The sequence below is a fragment of the Eriocheir sinensis genome, chromosome 68 (genome assembly GCF_024679095.1).
Source record: "Eriocheir sinensis breed Jianghai 21 chromosome 68, ASM2467909v1, whole genome shotgun sequence".
Lineage (NCBI taxonomy): Eukaryota > Metazoa > Arthropoda > Malacostraca > Decapoda > Varunidae > Eriocheir > Eriocheir sinensis.
Genome location: NC_066576.1, coordinates 8,353,379 through 8,375,742, shown reverse-complemented (window position 1 = coordinate 8,375,742; position 22,364 = coordinate 8,353,379). Strand labels below are relative to the sequence as shown.

General features: G+C 44.1%; 1 protein-coding gene and 1 long non-coding RNA gene across 3 annotated transcripts; one reads left to right on the top strand and one right to left on the bottom strand.

The window, feature by feature from the left end:
- Window positions 1-5,175: 5,175 nt before the first annotated feature.
- On the top strand, window positions 5,176-19,727 carry LOC126988253 (SAGA-associated factor 29-like). 2 transcript variants are annotated; one of them, XM_050846303.1, is made up of 8 exons: window positions 5,182-5,509; window positions 8,184-8,312; window positions 9,343-9,530; window positions 9,989-10,123; window positions 12,212-12,334; window positions 14,360-14,518; window positions 16,149-16,377; window positions 17,421-19,727. In XM_050846303.1, the coding sequence occupies exons 2-8, from the start codon at window positions 8,285-8,287 to the stop codon at window positions 17,603-17,605; spliced, it is 1,047 nt and encodes a 348-aa protein (XP_050702260.1). In that variant the 5' UTR covers window positions 5,182-5,509; window positions 8,184-8,284; the 3' UTR covers window positions 17,606-19,727. The 2 variants fall into 2 exon arrangements, with proteins under 2 accessions (XP_050702261.1, XP_050702260.1); XM_050846304.1 differs by lacking the exon at window positions 8,184-8,312 and having other exon boundaries at window positions 5,176-5,509.
- On the bottom strand, window positions 14,601-21,403 carry LOC126988254 (uncharacterized). The gene is made up of 3 exons (XR_007741802.1): window positions 21,101-21,403; window positions 17,257-17,347; window positions 14,601-15,145 (listed from the first exon to the last, which is right to left on the bottom strand). It is a non-coding gene; the product is annotated as an uncharacterized LOC126988254 (long non-coding RNA).
- Between the last annotated feature and the right edge of the window lie 961 nt (window positions 21,404-22,364).

The window sequence follows — 22,364 nt, the reverse complement described above, 5'->3', positions numbered from 1 at the left end:
ATTCCAACGATCGCGGTTTGATTTAATATATTTCCATTCATTAACGTTCAAATATATGTGTAGTAATAATCCTTTGCTGGACATCAACGTATAGAGCGAACACGTATTACCAAGGAGCGCATCGCCGTGTGCCGCCTTAGCCCACCTGTTGCCGGCACCAAAGCAACCGCGACACTGACGAACGGAACGGAGTAGACAACGGTCGGCATGGATAGACGCTTCCGCCTCTCATGTCACTTATTTCCAGATCAGTCGGGTTGTAACTGATTTTTTTCTTAGGTTCATGGTACAGAAAGATGGTCAAACTACCACCAGGATCATAAATCTACCCATGGAGAGGCCCGCAACTCCAAGCAAAGCCTTGTTGAATGTGTGCTGAGGCGCAGATGAATTATGTTGCAGAATATGAGCTGAGGTATTGGAGCCGAGTGCAGTTGTTCCTGGGTATGACTGTTGTGTTTGTTCTGCTCGGTTCAGTGGAAAAAGTTGGAAAGTTTCGTTTAGTCGGCGCAACATCTGTGGTCATATACCGGAGAGAGACAGGAGGGGGAAGGAATTATAGGAGAAGGGAACAGACCCCAGGAGACCTCGGTTCAGTGGGCTCCCCTTACGTTATACATCTACCAGGGACGGCCCCCAACGAGGAAGGCAAACACCCATTACCGCCTGTAACGATGATAGCGCGTGGCGAGGCAGGGGTTGGGGAAGGGGGATCATGGCTGTTTGGGATACTGCTAAAGATGCTGGTGGTTGTTGTGGTGGTGGTTGTGGTGGTAGTGGTGGTGGTGGTGGTGGTGGTGATGATGGTAGTGGTGGTGGTGATTCTGATGACGCTGATGATGATGATAATGATTAACGGTAATGTAGGGGTTGCAGGGTTTGACTGAAATCATATTTAAACAAGGATTTCCATGAATTTAATTTCTTTACTTTTCTTCTCATTTCCCGCATCGGTGTCGGCGGCTCTGTGGCTGTGGTCTGCTAACGACAGTAAGGTTACGGGTTCGATTCCTGTTCACGGTAACTTCCTTGTGGCAGGTCTTGTAACTCTGGCTGCCTAGCTCGCCTTATGCTGCAGCCATAAAGTATTATCTTATCTTGACGTTATTTTGTGGCGGGGAATTATAGACGGTGGGGAGGACTTGCCTTGCAGCAGACCCCACAACACGAGGCTTGAGTTGTGTGTTCGTAGAGGTAGAGGACAACGCGAGTTCGAATCCCCACGCTACCACCTCGGATTCTTCAGTCACCGCCGAGTGGCTTAAAACTACCCACATGCTGTCCTGAAGACCACCCATCAACCCGGACTCTAGAGGAAACCGTCCAAGTGAATCAAGAACGAGTTCCGGGGGGCAGCATGAGCCAAGAGAAGCTGGCGCCACTATAAACGTTTGCCTGCGCCATGACGGGCTGGGGCCGACTACCATCCAGGCCCCTCAAGCAAGCCTACCGGCGCTATAGGCATAGACGTAAAAAACAAAACAAAAAACTGAAAATGGAAAGTTTGGGGGCAGAAAAAAAAAAGCTGAAAATGGAAAGTTTGGGGGCAAAAAAAAAAAAAAAACTGAAAATGGAAAGTTTGGGGGCAAAAAAAAAACTGAAAATGGAAAGTTTGGCAAAAAAACTGAAAATGGAAAGTTTGGGGGCAAAAAAAAAAAAAACTTAAAATTGAAAGTTTGGGGGCAAAAAAAAAACTGAAAATGGAAAGTTTGGGGGCAAAAAAAAAAAAAAAACTGAAAATGGAAAGTTTGGGGGCAAAAAAAAAAAAAAACTGAAAATGGAAAGTTTGGGGGCAAAAAAAAAAAAAAAAAAAACTGAAAATGGAACGTTTGGGGGCAGACATGGTAGCTCATCCATTTTTCTTAGCATGAGAATGTTGCGCCAAAGATTAGAAGGAGGACGAGTTTTTCTTGTGCAGCCATTCTGAGATTTTCCGAGTTGAGTGCCGGGTGTGGCCAGGTTCAAGCTCTCCAGCACTCCATTATAATATTTTTCTGGCCTCACGATGCCTTCATGGTGTGGTGGTTAGCAGGTCCAGCCACGAACCCGCGGGCCCGCTCTTGATCTCTATTCCGGGCTGTCGGCACCCAGCTGTGAATGCTTCTTCCGGGTGGTCGACAAACGGGTAATGGGTGTGAGGGGAATTCTGGGAAAGGTAACTGTGGTGCCGCCCATGTGACTGGCCCTGTGTCCCAGCACGGTGCTTTCTTACTCGCCTCCGTGGTGCAGTGGTCAGCGTGCCTCGCTACGAATCCGCTGGCCCAGGTTCGAGTCCCGGCCTGGGAACTCGGTTTGTCATCCTCCCTTTCGGGCTGGTCGATAACCGGGTACAGTCAAGCCTGGAGAAGGTAGTCGTGATAACCGGATGTCACACTGCCCCTATGTCCCTTTTTTTTCTGTTTTTGCCAATGGCGCCGGTAAGCTTTCTCGGTGAGGCCTGGTGGTCGGCCCCAGCCCGTTGTGGCGCATCCAAGTGTGTATGGTGAAGCCATCATGCTTGGCTCATGCTGCACCCCGGAGCTCATCTTTGACCCTCTTTTCGGGAGGATCTTGGGTCCAGGTTGATTGGTGGCCTTCAGAACATAACGTGACGAGGTGTTGGGTTCTAAGCCACCACAGGTTTAAGGGCCAATGCGACGAATATGAGCACCGAGGCCACGTGCAGTTATGGCATATGTCCTCAACGGCACCCTTACCCTTACGGGCTCAAGCACTGGACCGTGGACTCAAGGGCCAGGGAGGCGGAGACGAGCACCGAGGTAACGTACGGCTATGGTTTTATTACGTTATTATGTCACGCATATTACGTTATTATGGCACGCACGCACGCATGATATAGATAGATAGATATATACACACATATATATATATATATATATATATATATATACATATATATATATATATATATATATATATATATATATATATATATATATATATATATATATATATATATATATATATATATATATATATATATATTTTTGAGGCTACTGAAAGCAATCTCTACCCTGTTCCCTCCTACTATCTCTATCCTAAATTTCAATCCAAAGCTGGATGTTGCGCCTATCTGCGCAACGACATCACTTGCTCTCGTGCCCACGACCTTGACTCTTTAGAATTTTCCACCATCTGGCTAACACTTCATTGTCACTCTATTACTAAATATATCTGTGCTGTTTATCTCTCACCTAACTCTACTAACTATGTAAAATTCTATGACTATTTGAACTCTAAAGTGGAGCACATCTTGACCCACTCCCCCTTCGCTGAAATCTCCATCTTGGATATATATATATATATATATATATATATATATATATATATATATATATATATATATATATATATATATATATATATATATATATATATATATATATATATATATATATATATAAAACCGCATAATCAAGGTGACATGTGGCGCTGCCTATATAGCCGATACGGTCCATTATTATTATTATTTTTTTTTTTCACGTTGTGGCCTATTGCGCCGGTAGGCTTCTTTCCGGTGGATCCTGATGGTCGGTCCAAGGCTTCTTCCCGGTGGGTCCTGATGGTCGGCCCAGCCCGTTCTGGCGCAGGCGAGTGTTTATAGTGGCGCCATCTTGCATTGGCTCATGCTGCCCTCCCGGAGCTCATCTTTAATCCTAGAATCTAGAGTCCGGGTTGATAGGTGGTCTTCTGGACAGCATGTGGGTAGTTTTAAGCCACTCGGCGGCGGCTGAAAAATCCCAGCTTGGTGGCACCGGTCGGGGATTGAACTCGCGTCCTCCTGAACGCGGGGCCGTCTTGCTATCCATTCAGCCACCGCCTACCGCTATTATTGTCAGAGATACGGCCATCTTGAGGCCAACTGCACTGCCAAGAACAATGGAGAGGCCCCAAAGTGTTACAAATGCTCTGGCAATCATAAATCAAAGGATTGCTCCGTGGCTGAGAAGAAATGCATCAATTGTATGAGGTACAAGAAGCCTGAAATCAACCACTCAGCGAGTGACCAGTGCTGTGTAGTTCTTCAGACTGAAATTGAGAGAATTCGTAACATAACCGATCATGGCTCTTAATTAGTGTTTGTACTTGAAGATAAATTGTGTGTGATAAGTGTTGAGTGAGTCGGAAATAATCGTTGGACATTGTGATCGCCTCTACAAAGAAAATATCAGACATGAAAACTGATCTGATACCAAGTTTACTAAAAGGACATCAGTAGGCAATGCAGGAAATAAGTTAAGACTTATTCACTCACTACGACGTTTGTGAATAAGTGCATCGAGGATTATTATCGAGGGTAACATTACAATATTGCTGCCGGCCCTCGCGGAGCGCTGCCTAGCGGTGGAGCGCGGCCTGAAACCTCGTCAACGGTAAACGGAAACGGTTCTTACGGTGACGCAGCGACACACGACAGACGGGCTGGGCGAAGGTATTGCCGCATAACACGAACACCACCTCTCGTGCTGGAAGGAGAATGTGAGCACCCATTTTTTTTTTTTTTTTGTAGAGTCGTGATGATTCTGACAGTTGACTTTTTCATGAGTTTGATAATTTTATATCAATTTAAACGCTACAGGTGTTGGACCAGTTGTAAAAAGGTTCATTTGGTTGATTTATATTCAGATATCAAGCTTGTGGTCTCCTGCAGCCTCGCTACTGGTGCCTGTATATTTTAGTGAAGTTTACCTTAAAGTTACTCCTACAAATATCGTAATCATCAACATTTGGCACCCAAGCCTATTTTTGCCAATTAGGTCGGGGTCTCAATCATCGTCTCCCAAAATACTATCCTTGTCCGACGTATTGTTAAAATGTTATATTCGAAAAACTGTGTGTCAAGGCCCCTGGTACGTTCTTATGTGCTTGATTGATTGATTGATTGATAGTTTATTGTTGCAGGTAAACAACAAGGGAGAAGGGAGGAACATGCCATCCCTACCCCCAGGCAGGACAGAGTGAGATTATACAACTATTAATACATGTGAAGGGAGCACCAGGAAATTAAAAAGATACAATGGTAGGAAGGAAAGCACAACAAGGGAGGGGGCGGTACCTCCCCCTGGACAATAAGACAATAAAATGTGTGGACGGAGAACATTGCCCGAGCACTAGATGGGAATGAATACAGAGATAGAGTAAATACTAGTCCTTAAAGTACAATAAACTATCAATCAATCAATCAAAATACTGCGCCGATACAAAGGCCTGGCAGGAGAGAAATCCCAAGCCATCTGTGACATCAGGATCAAGATCGCCGCGGGAGGCACCCACTCCAGCACACCGACTGTCAACACGCCAAGCCGCGCAGCCAAGTAGCCCCTTAAGACACCCAAGAGGAAGAGAGTTTGTCCCTGGTGCCGCCCCCCGCCCGCCCGTGACAGCCTGCAGTGGTCCCGGCCTTCCCTCAGCGGTGGCGTGGTCTTGGTGTGTGCTGAGGCGGCCTCCTGGCGTCTACATGAAGGCCTTCCTCGGCGCCTGCAGAACCTCGACCCTCGTCATCAACCTCGTGAGTGTGGCCGCTGCCCCCTGTTAGCTTATTATTATTATTATTATTATTATTATGACCTGTAACGCTTTGTATCGCTTCCTAGGGCCATATTTTTAAGCATTTCTGCCCCCAAGAACACGTCACTCACTAGTCTTTCGTGGGAGTTTAGGGCATTTCCAGGGGTACTACTTTTATGACCCTGGTGAGTTTTCTTCTGTACCGTGAACGTAAAAGAACACTCATTAGAACTTTTTTGACCTTTGGAAATAGTTGGTGTAAGGGGCGGGAGCTTCTTCTTCTTCTTATTATTATTATGACCTGTAACCCTTTGTATCGCTTCCTAGGGCCATATTTTTAAACATTTCTGCCCCCAAGAACACGTCACTCACTAGTCTTTCGTGGGAGTTAAGGGCATTTCCAGGGGTACTACTTTTATGACCCTGGTGGTAGTCTGAGTTTTCTTCTGTACCGTGAACGTAAAAGAACATTCATTAGAACTTGTTTAACCTCATTTTTGACCTTTGGAAATAGTTGGTGTAAGGGGCGGGAGCTTCTTCTTCTTCTTCTTTTGACCTGTGCTGCTTTGGATCGCTTCTTAGGTCCTTCTTTCGTTCCTCTTTTCTTCTTTTTCACTTCTACACATGTTTCAGTATACATCATTTTCTTAAGCACTTCATTCAATACCAACCTTAGGTCCTCCCCCTAATTTCTGTCTTTCCCATGCTTAATTAAATTTTGGCATTACAGTAGGGGGGGGGCTGGAGTGGCGGAGGGGGAGGCGGACTTGTAAAGAATTACCAAGATTCATTTTAGTACCGTGCCAGTATTTCATTGCCTACCTTATGAAACACCACTAGCTCTTCATATATCTCTTCTACAAACGTTCAACAATCATGGAAACGCTTTCAGAATCCAATAGGCGCACCTAACATCACTGATCCAGGATTCAGTACGTTTCCTAACTGGTAGGAGGTAGTCTTATAATTGTATTTCGTAAAGAATCCTTATAACCAAAAACTAACTAAAATTATGAGTATTCTTTTTTTTTTTTTTTTTACAGCAAAGGAGACAGTTCAAGGGCACAAAAAAAGCAAACATTAATAAAAAAAGCCCGCTACTCGCTGCTCCTAAAAAGAATCCAAAGAGGTGGCCGAAAGATAGGTCAGTTTCGGGAGGAGAGGTGTCCTGATACCCTCCTCTTGAACACAACATTGAATAAACAACAGAGCAATCATATGAAAATACGTGTAGCCACCGTTGCCAGATTGTCGTACTCAGAGCATAGTATTTACCGGCTTCTGACGCCTAACTATTGCCAAGAAACATCGGAATCTAACTCTTTTAACGATAACTATAAATTAGTTTCCTTATTGGAGCCCAGAAGACAGTTTGGGGGTAGGAAGTCGGGAAATATTATCAGCTGAGTACGACAGTCTGGAAACATTGGGGCTGTAGCTACAAGGCCAGAGGAAGCGCCCACGCCTTTTTGAGGGTATCAGATACCATAAATAGCATATTATTACTGCGCAAAGCAGGTGATGTCACTTATTGTGACCGTGAGCTTTCATATTTATCTATTTGTGTATATTTCATGGTGGCAAAACTTACATTAACAGTTTCATTTTTACTAGTGACACGAATTTGTGACTGATTTTCACTACTCTAATAAGTGAATCAGACACCACAGAAATATTACCAATGTGTGTATGAATGAATACAAAGATAAGCACATACTTTGATATAACTCTTGGATGTCTCGTGGATCATTAATAAATAAAAACAAAATGTCCGGATAGACTACTCTTTACCCCACTACCGTCTCTCCCGGCACAAAAACAGTCCCTCCACCAAGTTTGTACCCCACATTTGGTGATCTTAGGTGCACTTATTCAAGGACTATTTATTGTTGAAAATAGGGGATAATATTCGCGAAAGCGTAGCCTCCTCTGGCGGTGGCCGCGGCGACTGGAAATACTTCACATCATTACCCTCAACACAGTTTGATTAAGCCGAGATATTAAATGGATAACATTTAAAATCTAAATAATAGAAAACTGAAAAGACACAGGGTGATATCTACTCCTTTGATGTTGTAAAAGATACAAAGGTGAAGCATATTTCTGTCAAAAGTATAGATGGGCAATAAAATACCAACCTTACTCCTATTTAGATACCTTGTCCATGTCCTGCTGTGGCTCAGGAGGTGTTGTGTTATAGCCGTAAACAATGGCTGATTAGGTTTAACCTGGTAGCAGTGACAGGCCAGATTTGTGGCTTTACCGTGTAGCAACGATGGGCCAAATTTGTGGCTTTACCGTGTAGCAGCGATGGGCCAAATTTGTGGCTTTACCGTGTAGCAGTGACGGGCCAAATTTGTGGCTTTACCGTGTAGCAGTGACGGGCCAAATTTGTGGCTTTACCGTGTAGCAGTGACGGGCCAAATTTGTGGCTTTACCGTGTAGCAGTGACGGGCCAAATTTGTGGCTTTACCGTGTAGCAGCGACGGGCCAAATTTGTGCCATGATATAAACCCCCCAAAATAGATGATACATAAACTGATCACAAATGTTTCAATATATATTATGAAATGGTTTGTGTGAGTGATGATTTTTTCTCATTTTTCTCGCTTGGAGGGAACGTTAAGAAACATGATCCCTGCTGCTGCCGGGTTAACAGTGTCTGTGTGTTGCAGGTACTTGTCGCAGTGGTGGTGGTGTCCTGGGCGTACACGCTGCTGGCAGGAGCGACCATCGCACGGCGCATCTTGAGCACTGTCCCACGCCCTGCCTGAGTATGGGGAAGGGCAAGGACAAAAACCTGGGTATGTGTGTGGGACCCCCTGTCAGTCATTGCCATTTGTCAACTTCACCTCAGTATTGGAGTGTCACAGTTTTCATTGGTAATACAGTAGACTGCTTAACATGAGACAGGTAGGCCTACTAAAGAAATTCAAGCAAAATCAAGATGTTATTTCAATGAGATTTATGGATTTAGGATTACAGTAAACCCTCGATGTAAGGGAGCCGTTAATAATGGATTTCGGATATAACGGACAAGGGCAAACGGTCAGAAATCCTCGGGGACCGACCGAGAATAGTTTTTGAACCAACCGCTTTCGGTAACTACAGTAGCGTCTGCTAGCCACCTGGCCCTCCTCCCTTTATCTGCTGCCCCATCCTTCGGTTACTGTAGTCTTATTCAGGCCACTTAATGAAATATTTTCCTTCTTGTGGTTTCCATTCAAATGAAGGATGTATTTATATCACAAGCTAGTCGTATGCAGCAATCCAGGTGGTAAATGTATATCGAAAATGGCCAAGTGTTTGTGAATGTTGGCACTGATAAAGCTTTAGGGGGTAGGGGGGCTAAGCCCCCAGTTAGGTAGGTTAGGGTAAGTAATGTTTGGTTAGTAAAGTTATTCAGCACTCGTTGTAGGGCGAGGAAATACACGGTGCGGGACGGGACATTTTCGGCGGCTGGACGGTGTCGCGAGAAACATCTCGCAGAAATAAGTCGCTCTGCTGTCCACCACGCATGTGTGCTGTGGGAATACACAGCATTAAAAGTGTTAATTTGCCTGGATTTGTTCTTTTATGTCCGCTTGTGGTCTTTGTGAGCGGTGAGGGAAATATGGAAGCAGTAAGCAAGTTGAACCTCTGTGAGCTATTTTGCGATTGCAGCGGCAGTTTACGTTTACGTTTGTTGGAGGAGCATCTAGTGTTTTTTTTTTATTTTATTTTTAAAAAATTTTTTTTTTACCCTTGAGCTGCCTCCCTTGCTGTAAAAAAAAAAGAAGAAAAAAGAATCCTCTCTACTGGCCCTCTCTATAAGTGCTTCCTGGTCCATCACAGGGAGTCCCAAGAGGAGTGTTGACAGCCCCAAGTCACCCAAGATGCGCGGCCGAGACTCCTCCCCGTCCATCCGCCGTGAGCAGCTCCTGAGGACAGAGCCACTCCCCCCCATCAGCGTCACCCCGTACCCGCTCTCCACCTCCACGGAGATGGCCATGGCGATGAGCTCCGAGGCGCAGGCACTGCAGGTGAGACTTTACCTCTTCTCAGGGAAGGGGAGTGCTGGTGTGTCATTGCTTCCCTCGATGTTTACCTTGAACATGTAACTATTATAGGTAGCTATGTGCCCATACAGCCGGAGATAGCGTTCACAGACTTCGTAGGCCATAGTCCTCGAATCAGTCTTATGAAGTAATTGCTGATTTGACAGACATTCCTGTTTTATCCTTTGATTCTGCCTCGACACCTATTGCCAAAGACATCCATTAGCCAGATATGACAACCCTATCCTTCACGTCTTGACCTGAAATGACTCTGCATCTTTTTCTATTGTTGCTTTTGGGACCAGCACCTAGTGAGCTTCTAACTTTTTCTTGTCCATCACTGGGGCTGCTGCTTTTCGGTAAAAAAAATTCTGATTTCCACTTTTGTGTCATCATTGAATGCTGCACACAACAGTACATCATCCATCTCCTCGTGTCCACAGGAGAGAGTGAAGGTGCTCTCAGACATTGTGCGGGAGCTGCAGAAGGCGCGTGATGAGAACGTGCCCCACATGAACAACATCAACGCCCTCTCCGACAAGATCATCAACGAGGAGAAGCTGACCTCCTCCAACAGGGTGAGTGTGGCAGCCACTGACTTGCTGATGTGCCTCACTCCACCCACTGACTCACCAGGCTGTGGGCAGGGTTGGCATTAAAAACCTGCCCCCTAAAAACACAAAAAAACACCCTGAGTGCAATTTTAAAATTTTTGTTTCTTTTGATTTTGAGTTTGTATTTAACATGATTAAAATATATAAGAAAAAGTAGTTTTGCACCATAATGATAAATGAGTTCTAAGTTTTTGATACATAGACACTAAAATTTTAAAACTGATTAAAATCTCCCTATAAAACAGGTTTTCTATTAATTTTGAGCGGAAGTTCCTGGTCTCCTGTGTTAAAATAAGCAATTAAAAATAATTTAGATGAAACAAAAGGTCATTTCCTGTACAGTACAAGCAAACACAGACCAGCCAGAAACAACTGGTCTTGAACACGTCTTCTTCATATACCATATTTGAGGGCTTATAAGACGCACTTTTATTCCCCAAAATGTCCGAGGATTTGTATCAAGATAATTTTCTAGTTTTCTTGTCCTTATTTTCTTTCCCCCAATTATGCTAAGCTCTTTCCTTAGTCACAGCAGCCTTTTACCCCTTCAATTTGTCTCCTCTCTCTCTGGCCACTGATTTCTCATGCCTCAGTGACATTGAATTCTGTGCATGTTACATAACTAGGGTGGCAGGTGCCTGGCTCTAGCCTGGACGGTATGGCTTGCAATAACTCTGTCCTCTGTCTGGTGCCCTCAAGTTGAATGTTGGTTTGCTCTTTTTGAGGTCTGTCTAAATAAATATTACAGAAGTACGACTTACCTTAAACAGACTTAGAATGATGGAAAGGCTGTAATAGATGGTAACATATTTATTTGGTGTGATGTTGGGTAGTTAGCCCTTTCCATACGTGACGCAGACGTCGGCATCACAGTATAGAAAGGGTTAAGAGGAAATGGAAGAGGATTAATCTTCTTCTAAATCTCTTAATCCTCTTCTAAACCTCTTAATCCTCTTCCATTTCCTCTTAAGAAGTTTAGAAGAGGATTAAGAGGAAATGGAAGAGGATTAATCTTCTTCTGAACCTCTTAATCCTCTTCTAAACCTCTTAATCCTCTTCCATTTCCTCTTAAGAGGTTTAGAAGAGGATTAAGAGGAAATGGAAGAGGATTAACCCTTTCCATCCGGCGACGGTGACGCCAACGTCTGCGTCAACCGTATTGAAGGTGTTAATTTGGTTTGCAAATGCTGTTCAAACAAGAAAAAAGAAAAAACTAGATTCTTTTAGTTCTTTATTTTTATATAAATGCATGGAACATAACAATACATTAAGAGTATCAAGAAGGCTACAAAATACATTATAGTTGCACTTGAAAAATGAGTACTTCTTCAAAATATAATTTATATACATAGATATAAACCATTTTTTTATATATATAGGCTACATTCATATAGAGGCTAACAGGCAATACAGGACAAAGTGATGAAAAATATGCATTTATAAAAGCAAACTTGAAACAAATAGTATTTATGTTCAGAATGTTGACAAAGATAGAGAGGCAGAAGAATGTCCCAACCCTGGAAGAGATTCTAACCTCAGTGCTGCTTTAAGCCACATCCCCCAAATGGCAGGGGCTTCGTGGTGCAGTGGTTAGCACACTCGGCTCACAACCGAGAGAGCCCAGGTTCGATTCCCGGGCGGAGTGGAAAAATTTGGGCGGCTTTTCTGATACCTTATGCCCCTGTCCACCTAGCAGTGAATGGGTACCAGGTATTAGTCGGGGGTTGTGTCCCGTCTCCTGGGGCCTGTTCCCTTCTCCTATAATTCCTTCCCCTTCTGTCTCTCTCCGGCATATGACCACAGATGTTGCGCCGACTAAACGAAACTTTCCAGCTTTTCCCCCAAATAGCAACCCTGTATGAACAAGAGTTGAAGTTGCTTAGACAAAGGCTATGAAAGCATACTCCAAAAATGTATTTATATAGTTTGTTTTTGGAATATGCTTTCATTATATGTTACTATGTGATATTCCAAGAAATGAAGGCTAACTCTTGTATTGCTTTAACTTGGAACTACTCATATTCTCACCATTCCTTTTGTTCCATTCCACAGAACAAGCTCAAGATGATGTACGAGCGCTGCGTCACTGACACGGAGAAGGAAGTGCAGCTGATGAAGAAGGCGCTGAACACCGTCTACCAGATACGCAACATCCGACACGACCTCAGAATTCAGGCAAGTCCTTTAACCTTCTCGTGCACCATAAATTTCCAATAAGTTTCTGTTCTTGCCGCTGCGATACTCTACATTCCCGGTCGTATTTTACCCTCACAGATATATCGTACCCCAATAAATTTGGTATCAATGGCTTCATAAAGACATGTACTAGAACACGCGCAAATAAAAAGAGGAAATTGTAATATATAAACAATACAGACTCGTTTCATGTCTCCGTATAGAGTATTGTAGACAACAAATCCTAAGTACCAACTCTTCCGCACTCGCTAGCTCAAAATTTTGTGGGCCAAATTTTTTAGCTGAATATATGTTTCGAAGCGGAATTTAGTGAGGATTCTTATGGTATCCTCAAAATCCTCATACGCCTATTGGTTCCAGAGTTACACTGAGAAAACAATTTTTTTCCTCCTGTCAGAGTAGGCTAAAAACTAAAAATCGCTCAGAGCTCCTCATCTACGCTCCTTAGAAAGGTTGCCATATGTTACCATTAAGAAACTTATCCCAACAAATGACACACTCAACACCTCTCCCTTCCTCTGCAGCCGCCACTACCTCATCGGCCAGTTTCACGTGGAAAACTATACTGTCGATCAGCGCCATTGGTAACGATTAAACCAAACCAAATGACTGTGAAAGCGGCCCCAAGTCCTCATATTAAGATTTGCCAGAGTTTCCCCAATGCTGTACAGGTTATCAATTCATCAGTACATAAAACAATCACACAGAAAGCATACTGTGTGAGAGTCCATGGAACCTGCATCCTAGAACCACCTTCTGCTTATAGATACATTATTTTTAGTTTATAATTTCTTTTACACTTTTCACAAGATTTCTGGCTCAAGAACTTTCAAATGATAAGCTTTGTAGGGTCTTGCAAGACCTAATTAAGAATAAGTCTTTGTTCCCGTGTGTGAGCGTGCACATAAGCAGGCTCGCACAAAATATGGGAACTGCAGGAAAAAAAAAGTTTCGTTTAGTCGGCGCAACATCTGTGGTCATATGCCGGAGAGAGACAGCAGGGGAAGGAATTATAGGAGACGGGACACAACCCCCAATTAATACCTGCTAGATAACATATCCAGAGACAGGAATTAGTTTATTATTAGTGTTGGATGAGTGGAACAGTCTTGGCAGTCAGTAATCCAGTGTGTACAGACTGCTGTGGGTTATAACGATCACTTACATAGTTCATCATCTTGTTATTCCATCACACACTCCTTATTCACACACTACTAACACGCACACAATCATACATAATACAAGTTCACATACAATGCTGTCACCATGCTGTTCATCACCTACCCTTTACTTTATATTAAACTGCAGTAAGGCAGTGAAAAATCCTGTATTGCAACACCACTGAGTGCTGGGAATTGAACCTGGGACTTATGAGCAGACGTCAGGGCACAAAACCAGCTGAGCCACTGATGGGCCAAAAGGTTACTGCGGGTATCAGGACACCTCTCCTCCTGTATTTGATCTTCCTTTCGGCCACCTCTTTTGCTTTACTTTTGTAACAGTGGTAGTGGGCTTGAACCCTGGCTCTCAGTGGTAGTGGGCTTGAACCCTGGCTCTCAGTGGTAGTGGGCTTGAACCCTGGCTCTCAGTGGTGCCACTTCTGCAGCCTGTACTGAACACCCCAGCGAGTGAGGTTTACTGCCCTGACATCCACTCATTGGTAGTGGGGTTGAACCCTGGCTCTCAGTGGTAACCTTACAGTGTCCTGCTATTCATAGTCCCTCAATATATTAAACACTACTTTGATTTTATTATGACAAGTCCATTTGATTCCCTCTTTAGTGTTGTTCCTCCTACTTGGAGTAAATTAAACTTCAGAAACAATACACAGATGTCCTACTTTAGTGAAGTAATAATATTTCAAAGGTCATGTACTACTACATATAATATTTTAGTTGTTTTTGTTTGCTTAATAATGCAAATTATATAATTAGTGTTTATCTTACAGATGCATGTGGAAAAGGAAAACTAACTATAAAATGATTAATATGTTATTGACTTCAGGCCAAAAACTCTGGGAACAAGGAGACCATTCGACGCGGCGCCCTCATGAAGATGCTGCTCAATTGTGCCCAGACGCTCCCGCTGTGGATTGGCAACTTTGGGGAGAAGCCGCCCCCCCTGTGTGGTGCCATACCCCCCGAGCAGAACTATGTGGCCAAGGTGTGTGTGTGTGTGTGTGTGTGTGTGTGTGTGTGTGTGTGTGTGTGTGTGTGTGTGTGTGTTACTTGAATTTTGTGGTTTCTTTTTATTGACCCAGGCACTTAAGAGGCAAATGATGTCTTTGATAATAATTGTCTAGCTGGAATTACTTTTCGTCAAGTTGATAATTACTCTGGGAGTGAACTGAGAGGCCTATTATTATCTGTATAGTCCATTGACACTAACTTAAGCTATATGGGCATGTGACATGGTACCCAAGAGTCAACAGGGTAGTGTCTGTAAGGGTGCGGCCACACTGCATGCGGTTTGCCGGGAGGGTAGAGGGTAGCGGGTTGCCTAACAGGTCAGCGGCAAGAACAAACACGTTATCTAATACGAGTGGCCATAGCGGACGCGGGTAGCGGGTTCCCTCCAAGCTTACCCACCCGCTAGGCAACCCGAGACCAAGGGGATGCCCACAAAGCCTAGCAAGTTGATGGATCTTGTCACGAGTTACTTGGAAAGATGGTCTGCATGGAGACTTGTTTGGAGGGACCTGTCGGGATGGCATCAGAGTATGAAGGGCAGTGCACCCTGCAGAACATACTCCCATTGACTGATGATTCCATGCTGGGAACAAAAGAGCATCTGAAACAAAAGAGAATTGGTATTAAAAGCAAAGATGGTTGGTACAAGGTCCTGGTAAGTCTAGATGTTTAAATTATGTAAGACTAGTAAGGGAAATATCATGTTGAGACAGACAGTGAAGGAGCAAAACCACACATATAGTCACTTGTACACATGAAATTTGTATTGGAATTTAGAACTGCAGTAAGAGCGCGTCAGTTTGGGTTTGCAGTGGACCAGCCTCATGTTGGATTATCAGATGTGCTGCACTACTGAATGATAGTGGATGTATGCATGATTAGATGGTACAGTTGTTTTCTTCTGGTCTCTCTGCCAGTGTAGCATTGTGTATGTGTACATTTATGAGTTCCTGAGTTGCTTCACTGCAATCTGGTATCATTCCTCCTGACAGGAAAAGGATACTGGTTGTTCCTGTTTGGGAAGGGAAGGTGACTGGCAGGGCTGCAAAACAACTACTGTAGTATTACACTGCTTAGTGTGCCAGGCAAGGTGCTTGCCCGTCAAATGCAAATGTATATATGCAGCTGACTGCTGGAACTGCAGAAACTTGATTAGCCCAGTTTCGCACGTAAGTCGACAATGGAGTGTATTCTTGTGCTTCACTTATTAGTAAAGCGCCGATGTGAGTTTTGACGAGATGCTTGCAGCTTCTGTTGATCTCAAGGTGTGAGTAAGATTCCTGCAAGGGTTGTCTGGCTATTTTCTGGCCACTACTCTGGGACTGAAAGTCCCATGAAATGTCTGGGGGGTGGGTGGGGCATATCAGGCTTCTTTGTAGTGAATACCGAGTGAAGCAGGGCTGTGTCCTTGTCCCAACACTTCTCATCACTTGTATGGACGGAGTAATAAGCAGAGTTATGGAACATTTTGGAGCATCCATTGGCAGCATCAGTGTCACTGATCTTGGATTTTGTTGATCTTTTTTCAAAACTTCCCTCTTCTATTTTCTCTTGTCTTCCCTCCTCCCCTGCCTGCACACCCTCACCACTCACCTCTGCCACAGGTGAATGACATGGTGGCGTGCCTGGTGCGGGGCAGTGAGGGCGAGGACAACTGGATCCTGGCGGAGGTGGTCAGCTACAACCAGACCACCAACAAGTACGAGGTGGATGACATTGACGAGGAGCAGAAGGAACGCCACACACTGAGCCGCCGGCGTGTGTACCCGCTGCCGCTGATGAGGGCCAACCCGGAGGTGAACCCAGAGGCACTCTACCCCAAAGGATCAATCGGTGTGTGTGTGTGTGTGTGTGTGTGTGTATTTACCTATTTGTAGTATACAGGGCCTGAGCTTAAGCTGGGACAGATCTGTCTCCCGATCTAAATTTGTCCAACTTTTCCTTCATTTTATGGACACTGCTTGCTTCAACAATGTCATAGCTTAGTCTTTTCCATGTATCCACACTCCTGTGAGGAAAACTGTGCTCCTTAATGTTTTTCAAAAAAGTCCTCTTTCTCAATTTCTTGCTGTCCTCTTAGTTGCCTCCCCCTTCTGTCTCGATGAAATCATTTCTATCCAACACGTCCATTCCACTTGTATTCCTGTACAACACTATCAGGTCCCCTCTCTCTCTTCTTTCTTTGAGTGTTGGTTGGCCCGGTTCGTCCAATCTTAGTCTCCATGACAGGTTTGATAGTACTGGTACCATCTTGGTTGCAATCCTTTTGATCCTTTCGAGTTTCCTTATGTCCTTTTTCCTGTGTGGTGACCAAACAACTGATGCATACTCCAGCCTTGGTCTAATCAATGTGGTTATTATTTTCATCATCATGTCCCCATCCATCTGTGGGATTGTTGACCTGATGAGTGGCCTTTACTCCGGGACTGAGAGTGCTGTGAAGTGTGAGGGAGGGGCCTGGTAGTCTTGGGCATTGAAGTCCCTCAAGATAATGAGTGTCATATTGGGGGCACAATAATTCAACCGTAGAGTTTAGCTTGGCGGCATAGAAGCTGTCTTTCTCCTGTAATTCACACATCTTGGTGGGGGTGTACACTGCAATGAGAGATATGAAGCCCAAGGTGAGATTCTCCCTCTCCAACATCAAATGCTTACAATGCCCTCTTCAGAATTTCCTTACTCTTTTACTTTTCCCAAATATTTATTCCTTACCTTTTTATATTGGTCCCAGGCAGTGCTGTTGTACCTTCTCACACTGTTTTTTTTAGGTGCCTCCTGTCATCTGTAGTTGAACCACTTTTGCCTGAAAGGAGTAAAAGTGACCAGTACAGGAATAAATATCATTTGCTACATAACTTTCCCATTTTCTTCCCCAGTGATGGCGCTGTACCCCCAAACCACCTGTTTCTACAAGGCCGTCATCAACAGGCTGCCCACGCTGGCCACCGAGGAGTATGAGGTGCTCTTTGAGGACCCAACCTACGCTGACGGGTACTCGCCCCCCCTCATGGTGGCCCAGCGCTACGTCATCCAGATAAAAGACGTCAGCAAGAAGAAGTGAGGAATAGAGGACGAGGGGAGGGAGGAGGAGGAGGAAGAGGGTGAGGAAGATGTGGAGGAGAGAGAGGAAGGAGTGTGGTGAAAAGTTAGGAAAATGCAAGGCAAGCAAATGGAGAAGAAAGTGCAAATTTGAATATGTTGGCAGCAGGAAGTGGAGTACTGTGAGGGATATCGTCATCAACATGTGAGAAGGTGAAATGACATCACAGTGTTTGTAACAGATACACTGAGGAGGAAGGTGATCTCAGTGACCTGTTTGAAGCAATGAACTTCTGCTAGATAAAGAAGCCTGAAAATAAGCTCGTAAGTAGCAGGTTGATGCAAGAGTAACTTAAGCCTGACTTCCGGTAAAGGAATTCAGGAAAAATAGAAATGTACAGAGTTCAGCAAGAAACAGTGAATGACAAAATCTTCACGAGAACACGAAAGTAGAAAATGGATAAACCTTAACTCTTAGTGCTGTTGTTTTAACGTGTTGTGCCAAACAGTTTCAAGAACTTCCTGTTTGGACCGAAAAGAATGACTTGAAAGGAAACGAACCTCTGGAAAAAATAACAGTGTATCCGAAGAGCAAAGGTGAGCCATTTTATCTATTGCTTTGATATCAGAAAACAAAGTCACTAGGGTACAGTACACTTATCACTGGGCTGCGGCATCCTTCAAGTGACTGTTGCAGGAGCTAGTCATCCTTTACAGTGTGTTCCGAGGCCGTTAGTGACATTAAACTATTAAAGACCAAGATTTTGTGAAGTGAATTATGGTTTACCTGAGTATTAATAGTATGTGTGTAAGTGTGTGTGACTGTTTGCAGCATGCGGGATTTGAGTTTTGCATGTTATATAGTTCCTCTGTGATGAAGGGAAGACTTGTGAGCATGGAGTTAAAGAAATGTATAGTTGTCCCTTAACATTCATAGGGTGAATTAACAGACCCCCCTTGCAAATGTTATATTTCCATGCATATTTGCTACCTCCCTTAAAAACACTCCTAGACCACTCCCTTTCTTTATGGAACTTCAGATATCTGTGAAAGTGAAAACCACAAATGTTTGGGGGCAGATACAGCTGGATATTAAACTGTTTCATGGAGGGGAACTGCCTGAACTGAAGTACATGAGAAATCGATCTGCGTGGGATAAATACTTCCACCCAACAACCTGCCCTGGATTCAAAGCCAGGCCCCCAAGACATGAGGCATACTCACTAGCTTCAAGTCAAAGGGTACTCTGTGACTTTCAGCCTTTGGGGTCTTTATCTTCATCTTAGGCCATTTTTTTATTTATTAATTTTTTTTAATAATTTTGGTCTATGGCGCTGGTAGGTTTACTTGGTGGGGCCTGATGGTCGCTCCCAGACTGTTGTGGCGCAGGCAAATGTTTATATTGGCTCCATCTTGTTTGGCTCAGAGCACACCTCTGAGCCTCTTTTTTAGAGAGAGAATCTAGGGTCTGGATCAACCCAGTGGTCTTCAGGACAGCATGTGGGTAGTCTTAGGCCACTCGGCAGTGACAAAAATCCCAGCTGTGGCGGCGGACAGGACTTGAACCCATGTCCTGGACGCAGCTTGGGCACACTAACCACTCAGCCGTCGCCTTCCCTCCCTCCCAGCTAGACTTTACATTAGTCATATCACACTTTCTGCTTCATCTGTCCCGGGGCCAGTTATTTATTCCTTTAATATTTGCAATTAAATAATTTATCTTTTGGTCTCTACTGAGCAATACTTTGCACTTATGAACACCGACTTTGTTTCACTTTAAAGGCCCAAGTCACACATAGACTCCAAAAGGCCTTGAGCCAAGGAGATCCCTTTGGCTTGATGCTAGTGTGTCCTTCTCTTGCCTCGGGGGCCCTGGTTTGAATCCTGGGCAGAATTCTGAGATTTATTATTCTGAATAGATCAATTTCTCACATGCTTTGAGAACTGGAAACACTCTCCATGACACCACTGTGAAATCTCTCTGATGAATCCACTTGTGTATAGTATTTTTGTACAATCTATGTCTGTGTGTGTGTGTGTGTGTGTGTGTGTGTGTGTGTGTGTGTGTGCATCCTAATACCCATGCTGAGTTAAAGTTTGGTCGCTGTAGTCAGTCTTATTTTCTAATAAAGAGGATAAAAATGGATGCATTTTTCCTATTATGCAACATCCTTTGCGAACCAACTATTTTGCTTTAACCCCTTCGTTACGGCCGGGTCAAAACAGCGCCCCGTGTCGTATCCGAGATCGCCGCGCGCGCCAAATTTCAAATGTCGCTATTGAATATAACAAGTTTTCAGCCATAAACTCGACACAATCATCATGTATTATGCATGAAAATGTGCAGAATTAAATGGTGGACATAAAGAAACATAGATTAATTGATAATTTAGAGATGTAAGCATAAATATAGAGATAAAATACCTCGTATATTGGCAAAAGCGAGCCAGGTCGTGGTATGCGTGTCCTCGGATATGGTACGGGGCACGCAAGATGCAGTATATGCGTCCTTGTGTTGAAGGGGTTAATCTATCATGTGATTTACATTGAATGTTTAGGCAACACAGATCCTGTGGTCCAGACAAGGTAGTCTGTACTTAATCCCAATCAAAAGACTCGGCCATCAAGACATTGCATCTCTACATTAGCAAATATCATGATGGAAGAATCTGTGTCACCAGGTTTGGTTTTAAATTAACCAATTGTGTTACACCAAACCAGTGAAGGTGAGAGCTTGTTCCCTTCCTGTACAACAATGTTAATGAAAAATTTAGTGGTCATGGTTCTCGAGTGCGTGTTTGCATCCCCGAGACTGGAGTGAATCACTAACCTCAATTAACCCATGAACAGAATTCGAATACTTGTAATAATATTCAAACCACGGAATTCTCTACAATCCACACCTTGCATAAGCTTGAGTGGCATCTGGATCTGGATCGTAATGCGCAGGGCAGCTTTCAGGGTTATAACATGGTTACTGGGGGGACGGGGGAGCCGAGTGTGCTGGGGAGGGAAGTGAATCAAATTTACCTGTTGGTTGGGAATAGACACAATGGCCACGTACAGCAGTGTCCTTGTAGCTACGTGCTAACCATTACTAACTGACGGTGGTTATATTCGAGAGAAAGGAAAGTTTCATTTAGCCGGCGCAACATCTGTGGTCATATACCGGAGAGAGACAGGAGGGGGAAGGAATTATAGGAGAAGGGAACAGACCCCAGGAGACGGGACACAACCCTCGATTAATATATGGTACCCATTCACTGCTGGGTGGACAGGGGCGTAGGGTATCGGAAAAGCCGCCCAAGTTTTTCCACTCCGCCCGGGAATCGAACCTGGGCTCTCTCCTCCTTACGTTCTTATGTTCTTATGTAATCAATCAGTTTTACACGGCTTCTGCACGACGAATGGAACCCCCCCCAAAACAACAACAACCCGGTTACTTTTCTCTGTGGCCTTGAAAAATAGTTGTCATGGAAGCCCAATACGTTAAAGAATATGGACCAAAGTCGCTTACCTGCCGAGAATGATGACGTGTGTGTGGGCTGGAGAGTCTTGGAACCATATTCTCAAACGCTTCGCCGCTCACACACTCACATTTGACAGGGCTTTTGAAGGGGTATTGGGCACTTCCAGAGGTACATTTATGACCCTGGTGGTAGTTTGACCCCTCTTCTGTACCTTAAACGTGAAAAACACCAATGAAAACCTTATTAAACTCCATTTTAGCCTTTGGGAATAGATGACAGGAGATGTGGATGCGTCTGAAAATCCCAACCCTTGGTCTGCACAGGGAGAAGGCTGCGGCGTGTGTGCTTGTGTGTTTTCTGAGGCTGAAGCGAATCTGAATCTTCGAACCATTACGGATGAGATGCGTTCCGACTCGAGCTCTGATTCGAACACTTGGGGTATTACAAAACACTTTCGCTTCTCACATCAGCTAATACTAAAGGTCAAAGATGGGGTCAATCAGGCTGTAATGAGTGTTTCTTTAGGTTCACGGTACAGAGGAAGGGCCAAACTACCACCAGGGTCATAAAACTACTCCTGGAAATGCCCACAACTCCTATGAAAGCCTTGTCAAATAGGTGTTTTTGGACGACGAAATAACTTATAATACGACCCCATTGGACTCGCTCGAGGGCGACTTAGCTTAGAAAATAACTTGGTAGGCGCCCAAACACACATAGTTGACAGGGCTTTCGTAGTTGTATAGCATGGGGGTAGTTTTGTGATCCTGGTGGTAGTTTGACCTTTTTTCTGTACCATGAATCTAAAATAACTTGGTTGGCTCGAAAAATAAAACTAGGGTTATATTCTCAAACATATCGGCGCCAAAACACACACATTTGACAGGGCTTTCGTAGGTGTATAGTATGCGGGAGTTTTGTGATCCTGGTGATAGTTTGACCCTTCCTCTGTACCACGAATTTAAGAAACACACATTTGACAAGGCTTTCGTAGGAGTTGTGGGCATCTCCAGGGGTAGTTTTCTGACCCTGGTGATAGTTTGACCCTTCCTCTGTACCATGAATTTAAGAAACACATATTTGACAAGGCTTTCGTAGGAGTTGTGGGCATCTCCAGGGGTAGTTTTATGACCCTGGTGGTAGTTTGACCCTTCCTCTGTACCATGAATTTAAGAAACACATATTTGACAAGGCTTTCGTAGGAGTTGTGGGCATCTCCAGGGGTAGTTTTCTGACCCTGGTGGTAGTTTGACCCTTCCTCTGTATCGTGAACCTGAAGAAACACTCACTAGAACCCGACTGACCCCCTCT